The following is a 14,795-nucleotide window of genomic DNA, read 5'->3' on the forward strand; positions in this document are numbered from 1 at the left end:
GCCTATAGGCTGTCTCACTTTTGTCAGTGATCAGGCCTACAACTGTTGTGTCGTCTGCAAACTTAATGATGGTGTTGGAGTCGTGCCTTGTCATGCAGTCATGGGTGAGCAGGAAGTACAGGAGGGGACTGAGCATGCACCCCTGACGATCCCCCATGTTGAGGATCAGCGTGGCAGATGTGTTTTTACCTACCTTTACCACCTGGGGAAGTCCGGTCAGGAAGTCCAGGATCCAGTTGCAGAGGGATGTGTTTAGTCCCAGGTCCTTAGCTTAGTGATGAGCTTTGAGGGCACGATGGTGTTGAATGCTGAGTTGTAGTCAATGAATAGCATTCTCACGTAGGTGTTCCTTTTGTCCAGGTGGGAAAGGGCAGTGTTGAGTGCAATAGAGATTGCATCATCTGTGGATCATTTGGGGCGGTATACAAATTGGAGTGGGTATAGGGTTTCTGGGATAATGGTGTTGATGTGAGCCATGACCAGCCTTTCAATGCACTTCTTGGCTACAGACGTGAGTGCTATGGGTCAGTAGTCATTTAGGCAGGTTACCTTAGTGTTCTTGAACACAGGGACTATGGTGGTCTGCTTGAAACATGTTGGTATTGCAGACTCAGTCAGGGACAGGTTGAAAATGTCAGTGAAGACACTTGCCAGTTGGTCAGTGCATGCTAGTAGTACACATCCTGGTAATCCATTTGGCCCTGTGACCTTGTGAATGTTTTAAAGGTCTTACTCACATCAGCTACGGAGAGCGTGATCACACAGTCGTCCGGAACAGCTGATGCTCTCATGCATGCTTCAGTGTTGCTTGCCTCGAAGCGACCATAGATGTAATTTAGCTCGTCTGGTAGGCTCGTGTCTCTGAGCAGCTCGTGGATGTGCTTCCCTTTGTAATCTGTAATAGTTTGCAAGCCCTGCCACATCCGACGAGCGTTGGAGCCGGTGTAGTGCAATTCAATCTTAGTCCTGTATTGACACTTTGCCTGTTTGATGGTTCGTCGGAGGGCATAGCGGGATTCCTTATAAGCAACCCTTGCTGTGTCTACTACATATATCAATTACTTTGTGTATATTAAATAACTCATGGGACAGGCTCATATAAAGTTGTTTTAAACACGCTATAACCTTGGTCCAATGGTAGAATGACGTTATGGCTTTTTAGAAATATTACTCACTGAAGATCAAATGGCAGAGCAGTCTTTGACGAGGGCTAGGTTTCCATGGTGGTGTTAAAGCTGGAAAGTCTAATTAGACTCAGTTTTGCGATGAACTCAGATTGTAGGATTTGCGTGTCTGTTGGGCCAGGTTGTGTTTAGAAGATGATCTGATAGAGACTGTAATATCTGGCAGATCTCACAACTCACCTAAGCGACCTTGGAGATTTCAGAACACTATAAAAAAACATTCTCCTAAAGCCCAGAGGATGAACCTCAGGGACATAGGGTCAGCTATGGTACAGTGTAAGAGCATGACATAATCTCACGAGGCAAATGTTTCATTCCAGCATAAAAATTAATGACCTTAAAAGGTGGTTTTAACAATATATGCTTCTTATTAAAAGCCATGACTCAAGTGGAACACATGGCCATGTAGGACATGTGTTAGATGGTAATGGTTTCACTATATGTATAGATGTAGGATCTTAATATACTACAAGTTTCATTTCCTGGAAAATTATCTGCAACAAAAGTAATCAAATGAAGATCCTATATCTGTATACAGGTGTAGGATCTGTATACAGATGTAGGATCTTCATGTGATCACTCTTTTGTTGCTAAGAATCTTTAATTTCCACTTAAATGTTAGACTTGATTTGCCTTTGTCACGCCCTGTGATGTGGGTGGGTATTCTATGTTTTGTTCTATGTTTGTATTTCTATGTGTTTGACCTAGTATGGTTCCTAATCAGAGGCAGCTGTCAATCGTTGTCTCTGATAGAGAACCATACTTAGGCAGCCTGGTTTCGCCCTTGAGTTGTGGATAGTTGTTTTCTGTTTTGTGTGTATCACCTGACAAAACTGTTTCGTTCTCATTAGTCCTTGTTGTTATTTTGTTTAGTGTTCAGTTTTGATTAAATTTGCAATTGTGAACACGTACCACACTGCACCTTGGTCCTCACCTTCTTCCAACTATGACAATCGTTACAGCCTTAAAGAAAAATGTATCAACCCCTACAAAAAGATGCCAATTAATTAAAGTCCACATAATAATTCACAGTTCCTGTCGCTGCAGGATTATTTTCCCGCTTTAGTAAACTGGCTCAAATTGAGATCCTACATCTGTCCATTTATTGTGTTCATGGCCATCTAATCCGATTTGTTCTCAATGGCAGTTGTGTTCTTGTGTGCGCTTCATATTTCATTACAGCCCAGGGTCATCATATGGACAGATGCTAATGAATAGCAGATTCCCCTTGTCTGTTGTGTGCAGAAGGTTTTGTGACCAGCAGTGGCCTGGCGTCAATCTAGCACAGAGTGTGGCACTTGAGGGAAGCATGCTATCAATACACTGATGCTCTATTGGGGTGCATAAAGTATTATGGGGTATTGACAAACAAACAAACACATGATAAACACACACACACAAGGAAAATACACACATACAGATCTGTGATCTTAATTTGATCACCCTGTTGCAGGAGAACTTTCCCGCAATGCAGGAAATGTTAAACTTGTAGTGTATTTGTGGGTTAAAAAGGCTTCTGAAATGTGTAATTTCACACACACAAGAAAACATTGATCCAAGGCGGAAATACACAAGACATATTTCATGAGTAGCCTACAACATGACACACTGCTCTTCATAAGTGAATCAATGTAAACACCAATGTTATCTTGCTAGTAACTTTAGATATTATGCTCTTTATATTGTATGCCATTACATAAGCATGTTATCTAACAAAAAATTGAAAAGCTAAAATGATGTAACAAATAGCCAAAAGCATGTTATGTTACAAAAACATTCTCTAAAGTTGCCATTTCCATTCTGTTCTAGGGGTGTTTCAGGAGAGATAGGTTAATGGGTGAGGAACCAGAGAGCACATGACCCCACACTCACACTAGGCCCCAGCTCATCTGGAGAGAATGCCTTGAAGTAGCCCAATATTAGACCTCTGATTAGTTATTTCATTCATCTGAGGTATAATATTGGGCTTTGAAGAAGCCTGTCAGATCAGGTTGAGAATCACAGTATGTTCCCAAATAGTATTCTGTCTGATGATAACACATAACAGCCGATGAAGCTGTTAGGGAGATGTGGTGTAAAAATGTATCAAAAACATAATATTGTAATAACTTCTAAATTGGGACCATTCTGGTCGCAAATGCTCTTAAATATTTTGCTTTGCGACCTGGAGTTTTGATTTCACCCACATAACACATTAATTGAATGGCAACATGATGGCTGTGTCTACACAGAAAGCCCAATTCTGATTGCTTGCCCAATTATTGGCAAAAGAGCTGATCTGATATGAGTGGCACCACTGAATTTTTTCAATGGAGGAGAGAGAGGATGGAAGAGAGAGGACGCAGCAGTTGAGCAAATCAAATTAAGAAAAGGGCATTGTATCATTTCACCTCACCCGTGAGAGTTAAGAGGAAATTCTGCAATTTTCAGAAGACAGTAGAAGTTGATAAAAGTGCTTCAGGAAGTTATAAAGTAAAACATTGGTCATCAGTATATAGACCATCTTTGCTTAATTGCTTTAGTTTTAAAGATTAAATGATTAAGGGGGCTGTTATATATTTCAAATAGGTTCAGGGGCCAATCACAATGGGAATACAAAAAAAATGATGTGATTGGTAAATGCATTTAAAAAATCAGACAGATGTATTCCCATTGTGATTGGTTCATTGACAGAGGAAATATATAGTTTTATATTTAAATCTTATCAATTCTGTTTGCTCCTCAATTCATGCACCTTGGTTGGATCTAGGAGAGTGAGGTAGAGGCAATGTTAAATTCACTTCACTTACACCTGAGAACTACGAACACACTGCCAAGTCTCGTCTGATGATGATTCGCTGTACCAAGAGTATTGTAAAGAAAGAGCAGGGAGCAGGTCTCGAACCCTCGACCTTCTAGCCTGAGGTCTGGTGCGCTATTGACTGTGCCGCAAAAGCATGCTCGTGCGGCAGGGTCGATTTTCGCGCTTATAAACCCAGGGTCGTTACATACCATTTTAATCTACTTGCGGGTCGCTAACTATTTGTTCGATAGCAAAACAACCTTGTCCAGTCATGTTACCTTGCTGGCTAATAACCTGGTAACTTGACCTGTATGGTTGAAGATGGCACTGGAAAAAATAAAGAGGCTTCTGTATAGCTTCAAAATATGGATTCATATAGGCCTAGTGTAGGCCATATATAAATCAATTTAAATTAATCTATTTTCAGGTGATCCTAAATACTGTTTGGTGTGCTCCTAACTTCTGTTGGGAGCACCAGTGCTATCAATGACAAAAGTTCATTTGGAGCCAAAGTCATATAATTTCATGTTAAAGACTTTCAAAATAAAACTTCCAAGTCTAAGTAGGTCCAAACTACACCATAAACTCTTAAAATCATTTGTTAAAATCATTGAATTAACTTTACCCTAAGTGATACCCTGTGCATCACAATGACCTACACACAGCCCTGCATTAGACCATGCAGACCAGACGTGAGTTGACTTTTATGTCCATGTGAATGTAGGCCGCGGCCTGCTCTCCTCAGCACCTGATGACAGCTTAATTCCCAGGCCGGGCCCCCTGCTGAGGAGGCCGTTTGTGTGGGATGACAGACGGAGATCAGGCCAAGGGGAGATGAGTGGGAACCCTGCGAGCCCGCTCAGGTTTCGTGCACCGTGAAAAGATTTGTCCAGGCCATTCACCTCTGATGGAGTTTCCCATGTTCTGCTGGGAAGCATTTTTTGTTGAAGTGTTTCCATAGCGAGTCCCCGTTTCTGTCTATCTCTGCGTGGGCACGCACATATGCATTCACTCACGTATGCACGTTGGCACACACACATTTTGTGGAGAGAGCTGGCCCGTCCATTCGGTTGTTTGCTGCAGCCGAGATCACATGGCGCACCGGTGAGCTGGCCACTACACAGACCAAGGTAAGATGGGTTCAGGCCCAGAGCAAGAGGATAAGAAAAATAAGGGAACAGGATAAAAAGGGGTTGGGTGGTCTTGGAAAGAGGGGACTTGTGAGAATAGTTAGGGGATTAGAGTAAAGTAAAGGAGGGGCAGTAACGTGACCAGGGCAAGAGGGTTTATGTTATGAGGAGGTCTAGATGTGAGGTGTTGGAGGACTTTGGGGGCTTGAAAGGGCTTTTAAATAACTTGAAGGTACAGTACAGTTTCAGACATTCTTGCAACACAATAGACATTTTGAGGGTTATAAGTTGTGACATTCTGAAGGATGGAAATGTGTGAACCTCGCTCTCTAGGTGGCAAGATGGAGCACTTATGTTTGATCCTCCTGCTGATGGGTAGGACCACTTCAGTCTTGGCACAGTTTAATGGATACAACTGTGATGCCAACTACCACAGTAGGTTTCCCGGTGAGCATGACAGTCATTTCATCTCTATGTAAATTATCCTCTCAAATCATTTTTACTTATTCTTAGGTCTGAGAATTGTTGTTAGAATTACTGTTTATCCTTTATATCTCTCTCTCTTTAGCGGAGCGCGACATCAGTGTGTACTGTGGGGTTCAGACCATGACCTTGAAGATTAACTTCTGCCCAGTGCTGTTCTCCGGCTACACAGTTGCAGATCTGGCGCTCAACGGTCGCCATGGCGATACCCACTGCCGGGGCTTCATCAATAACAACACGTTCCCCACGGTAGTACTGTTCAGCATCAGCCTCAGCACACTGGAGGCCTGCGGCAACAGCCTGGTGGTGAGGAACACACACACACAGACGGACATACTCGCGCACACACACATATACAGTTATGCTTTGTACTCACACAGGTGTATGACCAGCAGAATGTAATGTGTTTTATAATGTGGGAGCACGTCTTGCTTGAGTCTATGGTAGGTGTTGTACCAGATTGTGTATTTAGAGACAATGTCCCTGTCCTCAGGTCACAACATCCTATGGGGCTAATGCCTATAGGAACATGTCACTGGTGCAGATTGGGAATATCTCAGGGTACATCGACACTCCAGATCCGCCATCCATCATCAGCTATCTGCCCGGCCTGCTGTACAAATTCAGCTGCAGCTACCCCCTGGAATACCTGGTCAACAACTCACAGCTGGCATCGTAGGTGCCTGTCATAAACACCTGAAGAGCTTATTTTGAATAAAACTGAAGTATTGAGTACATAAGTAGGGATATTTCAGTATTTTCATATTCAGTGCAGACTTCAATAAGCAAAACTTCAAAAAGCAAAAGCATGTTTACCTGTCTGAACTGTACTAAATCATTTGAACCTTTTCTAGATCATCTGCTGCAATATCAGTGAAGGACAGCAATGGTACCTTTGTGAGCACATTGAGTATGATCCTTTACAATGTGAGTACACAACATCAGTGTTTTTTTTAGTTCACACAAAGACTTCATAACAGGTCCCTCATAGTAGGAATCCAATGTCAAATAATAGCTAGAACATGCTCCTGTCAAAATACCAAACAAATGACGAGACATTTCTATTAGGTAGAAATAGGCATATAATAAAAATAGCCAACTTTTTTTATTCATGGACAAAATCATGTTTGTGCAGGACTCAACCTACAACCAACAACTCTCTATCCCAATGGCCGGACTGGCTTTGAAAACCCGAGTGTTTGCTGCAGTGAAAGCCACAAACCTGGACAAACGGTGAGAGAAGGAGATCTTCAGATATTAAAAAGTAATATTTTTTGTTCTTGTTTCTATTATTCACAATACAGATGGGGATATGATCTGAGAAGCACAAAGATCCGCCATGATACGTGTTGTTTTCAAAACTAATTGAATTGCTGCAACCTGCTGGGACTTTCTCTCACATAACCTGGATGGCATAGAATTATTATAGTAGTCAAGTACAACTGCACTATGTCATGCACAGTATGCCATACACATACGCTATAATTTAAGACCAATCCTCTATGCCCCATACCAATTGAGTCCTATCCTCTTTGGTTCATTGCCATTCAGCTGTCCTCTATGACTGTGTGAAGGCGCCAGTGGTGGTGCTAAGAATGTCTGATCTGTTCTGTTGTGTTGTGTGGTTAGATCTCTATCCTGCATCAGCCCCGTACTGTTTTGTCTCTCTCTAGATGGAATATCTTGATGGACTACTGTTACACCACTCCCTCAGGGAATCCCAATGATGAACTGCGCTATGACCTTTTCTTTGGGTAATCACACTTTTTCTCAAATGATGCCTGGATAAACGACAAAAGTGTCCCATTACCCATTCACCCTCAACCACTTATCATAGAGGCCCTACAATGGGTTCTCATGATGACTGATAGGAAATTTTTCTCATTGAGCAGTTAAAACAGGTCTAGATGTTTCAGTAGTTTCAGTGCATTTTGTGTGTGTGTGTTTGTGTGTGTGTGCATGCTTGCATGCGATGCTCTTTCCAAACAGCTGCTATAAAGACTCACAGACCACTGTTTTTGAGAATGGGAAGAGTCAAATGGGTCGTTTCGCCTTCGAAGTGTTCCGTTTCGTCAAACACAGACACCAGAAGATGTCCACTGTGTTTCTGCACTGTGTCACCAAGCTGTGTCGGGTAGATGACTGTGTCCTGCTCATGCCGGTAAGAACATTTGACACCTTACCAAATGATGTGTTCAACATCAGCACAGTCAATAGGGTGAACTACAATGCTCTGCAAATATCAGAAAACATGTACCACCTATCTTGCCTTCTGATCAATATGAAGCTTCACATAGTCCAGTAATACCTGAGCACAATTTACTATTCCCTATTGAATACAGTATCTTATAAAGGGGTATGTGTCTGTCATTTTATATTGATCTAATATTGCCAGATCTGTGGGCGTCGGCGTAGGAGGGACATAGAGGATAGCCTGGAGTCTCGGCCGTCGTCTGGGGATGCCATCATCACCGCTGGACCCATCATCACCAGGATTGGTACGCAGTACACCTCTTCATCCATAACCACTTAGACTATAGTTTTGTCTGACTTTAATTCGATTATTTTGATATCCATGATATAGTTGTAGAGTAAGTATTAAAACTGTATGATGTGATGTAGCCTATACACGATAAATCCTTTCGATTATATACTGTATAGTCTTTAAATATATTGATGGAGGGTGAGGTGGGATTTGACAGTATAATCAGTGGTTATTCAGTACATTTTATATTAAAATAAATGGTTGTTTTTCTCAATAATGTTGCAAACTATGAAAGCATCAATGATTGATTTGGTTTCTTTTCAGATGAAACTCCAACAAATAACTCACAACTTGGTAAGCTCTCTCGCTTTGTCACTGCTTGTGGAATGCCTTGAGAGGTGATATATATTTCTAATCTATAAACTCTATGACCTTTATACATTATTTTTACATTATTGATACATTCCCTAGCTTCAAAATAACATTTTGACATCCATGGATTTACAGCGGAAGTAATTTTAGCCTATATTAGTGAGTACTTGTGTCGGCCCATACTTACTCTTTGTGTGTTTGTGTGTGGTAATCCAGCTTCATCGAGTGGCCCCTCCCTAACGTTGAACCCAGTGACCAGTGCTCTGCTGTCGGGTGTGGTCATTCTGGGCGTGTTCAGTCTGGGATTCTTTCTGCTCTCGCTCCGCCTCCTCCGCAGACCCCCCCTCCCTACAGCCACACCATCAGAAGCATGGAACCCTGGCTTCAAATAAACCTTTGGTGTGTGTGTGCTCTCTCTCTCCTTCTCTTTATCATTATCACTCTCATTCTCCCCCTCACTTTTTTCTCTCTCTCTCTTATCCATCTAACTATAACTAATACCTACAGTATGTATTTGCACGGCAGTTAGAATAGGCAGGTGCATATAAGCTCCCAGTAAAGATAACTGTGATCTAAAAGAATGATTCTAGAGTAAGAGGAGGATTAGCCACAAGCAATAGTTTCACTCTGTAACTACCAAGTAAATAGATCAATACATAATAGGAGCAGTTATTGTAGAGCGGGACCTGTATTTCCTGAAATGTATACTTAGGTACTCTATCTTTCCTGAACGTGTACTTACTCTCCGTTTCTTACTTACTCTTATCCGGCAGCTGTAACAGTCACTGTCATGCCAAACTCTCAGTCACATACTCACATGTACATACACATAGTTAAGCACATATTGATACTGTAAATAGTTAATTCCCTCCTTTGTACAAGGGTACAGTATATGTTCAATAACAATTTAATGAATTGTTTTCCTGTTCTTTATTTTGATCTATTGATAGACCAGTGTATTGTTTTTTTTACAGGAAGTGTGTAATAAAACTGACCCAGGTCAGAATGTAAGGCTCATTTCCCATCTATTCAATACCTTAGTGTCTTTTTGTCATCAATTGGGGCGGCAGGGTAGCTAGTGGTTAGAGAGTTGGACTAGTAACTGAAATGTTGCAAGTTCAAATCCCCCAGCTGACAAGGTACAAATCTGTCGTTCTGCCCCTGAACAGGCAGTTAACCCACTGTTCCTAGGCCTTCATTGAAAATAAGAATTTGTTCTTAACTGACTTGCCTAGTTAAATAAAGTTTATTTAAAAAAATGTTTTTAATTGCTTGGCACAGGATCAGTTACATTAAAGAAATGAAGGGTCATACAAATAACCCTGACACACAGTGATGACTGCTACTATCCTCTACAAAGACCAACACCAAAATGTTACTTGTTGTAGCTATTTGATTTCTATAACATACTACCTGTCTTAAGTATAGTACTAACACATGAGGAGAATTGAAGAAGTCATCAATTTTATATATATGATCAGGATGAATATTTATATACCATATGTACTTATTGGTATTAATTATGGCTGAAATATTGACTTCCACATAACTTGAATATTTGTGACATCAATGCTTAATTAAAAAAATAAAATTTCTTGCTCAAGTCAGGATTTTTTATTTGAGATAAATTTGTTTTTTCCTCTTTTTAGGGAATTTGCTATTTGACCTTCACTGATGTTAAAAGTTTAAAAAAGAAAGCAAACAATGTACTGTAATTGCCTAAATTCGTATTATGTGTTTAAAGTTATAATCGTGTTGAAAGGAGTTGCATGTGGGGGGTTATTTTTCAAATAAATCTTTTACATATCAGTCTGCCTAATGATATTATTTACTGGCCTTATTTAGAGTGTATCAGAATTATTTTTAACACTGATGTTGTGCCATGTTTTAAACTTCAAGCTAGAATTGAATCGAATCTGATTGTGTCTTTTGCCCATGGTCAAATAAAATCACAGAAGGTTTCTAGCTATTGTAGAAAGTAGAGGTAGACCCCCTTAGATGTTTCCAGTTTTCAGAATAAGTGCACAGGCAGTCTGTAAACAAAGATACAGCATACATATTGCTATTTTTGATTGTATTCCAGCAATTGCAATTACATTCTATGATGATTGTGATCTATTTTCCTCCATATTACAGGCATATGGTCGCAGTGGCCTGCTATCACATGTCTAACTCCATGCTAATTGTTGAAATGTAACCTACACAACAATCCTGTAATCTGGGCCCTTTATTGCGCTAATCCCATATTTCAGCAGCTATTATGCATTATATTCTCTATCCACAATGGTCGCGGATGACTGAGAGGAGAGAAATAAGGGCAGTCATCACCCTCTGGATTTACTATCTTTGATAAGCTATTATGCTTTCTTTTTCTTGGACATTCAATATTCAACCCAAGTTCAGGTCACTGCCAGGTCCAAACCCATGCTGCGTTTAAACAATAAGGCCTGAGTAGGTGTGGTATATGGCCAATATACCACGGCTAAGGGTTGTTCTTATGTACGACGCAACACGGAGTGCCTGCAAACAGCCATTAGCCATGGTATATTGGCCATATATCACAAACCCAGAGGTGCCTTAATGCTATTATAAACTGGTTACCAACATAATTAGACTAGTAAAAATTACTTTTCATCTGTACTGGAAAGCGCTATAGAAATTGTATTTATTATTATTGTTTATTATTAATCAGAATAAATGTTTTCCCTTCCCAGGTTGCTCACCTGACAAGACCAGGTTACTACTTTCCTTCATGCAGTTCCATTCAGTCCCACTTCTGATTCCAGACCAAAGTAGAAGGGCCTCTAGATGTAGACATGATGAATAATATGTATGTGCACTCACTCTTCAAAGTCACACAGGGCACATTTTTTGGTGATATTTCTTGGTGACATTTACATCATATTTGGTTTTATTTGCATTGGTGTCACATGATAGTATCCCCTCTGTCACATGTGTGAGTGAATCACAGTGGCGTCATTCCATGGTGAATCATATTTGAGACAATCCCTCGTTTATCAATTTATCTCATTTTAATGGCCATATACTATAGTGCTGAAGCTCCCTCCCTTAAAAGTGGATGAAAACACTTTACTGTGTCGACAGTAGACAATCATTATTCAGATAAGAGACTAAAGAGGTAAGGTCTAAGCTATTAAAAAGACAACTTGTGCTACAGATTGCACACATCTAGGAATACGAAGTCATCCCATAGTATTTTATGCTAGTCTTGAAATTGTATTTTACACCTTGGTTTAGATTTTTAAATGTTATACTTGACATTGAAATCTGTGTGTTTTGCTGCAGATCTTCAGTGAAACAGATTGGTGAGATGGCTTTATCCAGCTTCCTCATTCTGATATTGTGGGACATGATCAGGCCCTCACCCCTGCTGAATGTGGGTTTTGTAACTACCAGGCATAGTAACTACATTGACTCTCCATTTCACCTCTTGTTTACTGTAGCTAAGCCTCACCATCTTAGCTTTATATAAGACAGTGTTTATGATAAAAGGATTTGAGACGGTTAGGGTTAGAGTCTTGTTAAGTTGTTATTTGAATCATGTCTAAAACAGCTAGATTGCTTCAGAGTAGGGATACTTAAACTACAGTGGTTTATCTGTATGTATTGGCTCAGAATTCATTTGAATGTCTTCAATCTCATTCAGTGTCTTCCTGCATCTATCAGAATACACAGCCATCTCTGTGGTCTGTGGGACCTCCTCCATTGACCTTGCTACTCAAATCTGCCCTGCCGTCTACACTGAATACAATGAGAGTCTGTTGATCCTGAATCAAATCATGGATAACACAGTCTGGAAGGGAACTCTGGACACCAGAGTGAATCCTCTTGTCCTGAGATTCAGCTTTCCCATTCGCCAAGGGGATGCCTGCGGGAGTGTCTTCTTGATTATTAATAGGAGAATGTTTCAGTATGCTCCCCTTCTGCCCTGGAGGAGTGTTGTGTTAAAAATATATATATATTTATATAGCCCTTATGGGCTAGGGCAGGCCTGCCCAACCACTCTTCCTGGAGATCTACCGTCCTGTGGGTTTTCAGTCCAACCCTAATTTAACACACCTGATTCTACTAATTAGCTGCTCAACAAGACCTTAACTAGCTGAATCAGATTTGCTAAGTTAGGGTTGGACTGAAAACCTACAGGACAGTAGATCTCCAGGAAGAGGGTTGGGCAGCCCTGTGTTAGAGGGAACACTCGCAGCACCACTAACCTTGACTGAGGGGAATGGGGGAGCAAAGAATGTAGGTTTCTCTGAGAGGTTTTGACCCCTGTGAATCTTTTAAAACTTTTGAAACGTACCTTATCATGAGCTAGAAAGTAACACTAACTTGAAAGTCCATTTAGACGAAAGTAGCTGAGTTGAACAGGTGATGGCTTTCAGTCTAAAATAAACTTCAAGGGAATAAGATATCTCATTGTCTGGTTTGCTTGTACACACTATTGCACACAGCAACCTTCAAAGCCACATAGTCAACATACTTCATCAACAACAGCCAGGTGGACATGTAAGTGAAAGGATTTATTGGATATATTGCTTACATTTGAAAATCAGACAGCAATTGAAATTGGGTCAGGATGTGACTAGGGGGGGTGTTCCTATCTAGGTTGTTGATTTCTATGTTGGCCTGGTATGGTTCCCAATTAGAAGCAGCTATAAACCATATTTGGGCAGCAATCTCCCCACTGTGTTTTGTGGGATCTTGTTTTTGTGTTGTTGCCTTTGAGCACTTCATGTACATCACGGTTCTTTATTTTGTCTTGTTCAAAGTTTCACATCAATAAATATGTGGAACCCAGATCACGCTGCGCTTTGGTCCGAGTATGCTTCCAACGACGATCGTGACAGACATGGCAGAGTGCCAACTTTCCAACATGCTGCCACCTTATAAAATAACTGCAATCCCATTCCAACATGTGTAAACCTGTCTGATCTTATGTACGTTTGCTTTTATAATGATGCCATCTTCCTTTACCAGGATGCAAACTATACCACACCCCTGGTTATCCCTCCTCTGGGTATTGAGCTGAGGACTAATGGCTACGTTCAGGTTTTAGCTGCCAACCTGACTTCCTAGTAAGAACCTTCTCGTTGTGTTCCCTCTTAGCCTTAGTAATAATTACTGTCAGTTCTGGTCCAAACTGTTAAATGTGTATAGAGGGTTCTACTTGTGATCTGAAATGTTTGAGTCTGTTCTGATGACCTCACTCTTTCTCTACAGATACCATGTGCTTCTGGACCGATGCTACGTGTCCATATTAACATTAATTAATTTCTTTGTGTTGTTAGACAAAAAAAGAACCCTCTTCAATCAAATTTGGAGAAAGTGTTTAGTAGCCAAATTCATATCAAATGGTTAATCATTTTAAGACTGGGCTTGATTAAATGTCTTTCCTCCTTTGCATTCAGACACAGTGTACCTTCTCACTAAAGAATTTAACTATCTCCATCCATGTTCTTTATCGAGTGAGCTCAATGCAAAACAGAGTAGCCACTTTTTCTAGGCACCAAGGTGCCTTATAAATAACATGAATATGATTTTTAGATCAATCATTAATACTCTTTCTGTATCCATCGGTGTGTTGTCCTGCCTGTGTGTGGGCAATTGTGAGGTTCACCTTTTTTGTAAAGGTGCTCCATAGATCAGATGACCACCATGCTGGAGAATGGAGACAGCCATAGGGCCATTTTCTACTTCCCTGCCTTCTGCTTTATTGAGCAGGCAGCAGAACCAGACCGTCTCCACCTACTACTTGCACTGAATCACACGCCTCTGTGATCGCAGGACCTTCAAGGTACAGTACCATTGATCTGACCACACAACGTTATGCTCCATCCATCCATAACATGTCACAGCTTTGGTTGTTGGCAGCTTTACAAATTCAAAATAAAGAGAAAAGGTTACAAAGAAAGTTAGAGAATGACCCTTTACTAGTGGGTTGCCTCCAGAAGTCACATTTGAGCTGTCTAAATTTGCAGCCTGGTCTCATAGACTAGATGGAACAGAGTAAATGAAAAGCCGGTACACTGAAATTATTTTGATGTTACATGAGACAGAAGGTTATTTAAGGCAAAAATAAAAGGAGGGTGGTTGGTCGGGGTGGATAGGTAGGAGTATAATGCGAATGTCTAGCAACCAAAGTGTTCTATTTCTAACATATCATGAAAATAGTAACATCATATGAAATGGATGATGAACTTCCACAAAATAATACATACATGTATCGTACATGTCAAACGTAACATATCATACTAATTTGAGTGTCCCAAATTGTATTATACTATGTTACGTCTACCCTTGAGTCCAGGTTGCAGCATACAGTTTGTTGCTATATGTTA

General features: G+C 40.6%; 1 protein-coding gene and 1 long non-coding RNA gene across 2 annotated transcripts; both read left to right on the plus strand.

The window, feature by feature from the left end:
- The first annotated feature begins 5,437 nt into the window (after positions 1–5,437).
- On the plus strand, positions 5,438–10,209 carry LOC118396975 (zona pellucida-like domain-containing protein 1). Its single transcript, XM_035791360.2, has 10 exons — positions 5,438–5,543; positions 5,665–5,885; positions 6,073–6,254; positions 6,434–6,506; positions 6,715–6,812; positions 7,253–7,333; positions 7,569–7,740; positions 7,975–8,077; positions 8,389–8,418; positions 8,653–10,209. The coding sequence occupies exons 1-10, from the start codon at positions 5,438–5,440 to the stop codon at positions 8,826–8,828; spliced, it is 1,242 nt and encodes a 413-aa protein (XP_035647253.1). The 3' UTR covers positions 8,829–10,209.
- Positions 10,210–12,586: 2,377 nt separating this feature from the next.
- LOC118397003 (uncharacterized) lies at positions 12,587–13,696 on the plus strand. The gene is made up of 3 exons (XR_004828319.2): positions 12,587–12,699; positions 13,435–13,532; positions 13,678–13,696. It is a non-coding gene; the product is annotated as an uncharacterized LOC118397003 (long non-coding RNA).
- Positions 13,697–14,795: the final 1,099 nt, after the last annotated feature.

This window comes from Oncorhynchus keta, chromosome 18, assembly GCF_023373465.1.
Source record: "Oncorhynchus keta strain PuntledgeMale-10-30-2019 chromosome 18, Oket_V2, whole genome shotgun sequence".
Classification (NCBI taxonomy): Eukaryota; Metazoa; Chordata; class Actinopteri; order Salmoniformes; family Salmonidae; genus Oncorhynchus; species Oncorhynchus keta.

Coding starts and splice junctions, on each gene's coding strand:
- LOC118396975 (XM_035791360.2), top strand. CDS start 5,438: ATGGAGCACTTATGTTTGATCCTCCTGCTGATGGGTAGGACCACTTCA. Junction 7,334..7,568: donor CGCTATGACCTTTTCTTTGG/GTAATCACACTT, acceptor CTTTCCAAACAG/CTGCTATAAAGACTCACAGA. Junction 8,078..8,388: donor ACCCATCATCACCAGGATTG/GTACGCAGTACA, acceptor GTTTCTTTTCAG/ATGAAACTCCAACAAATAAC.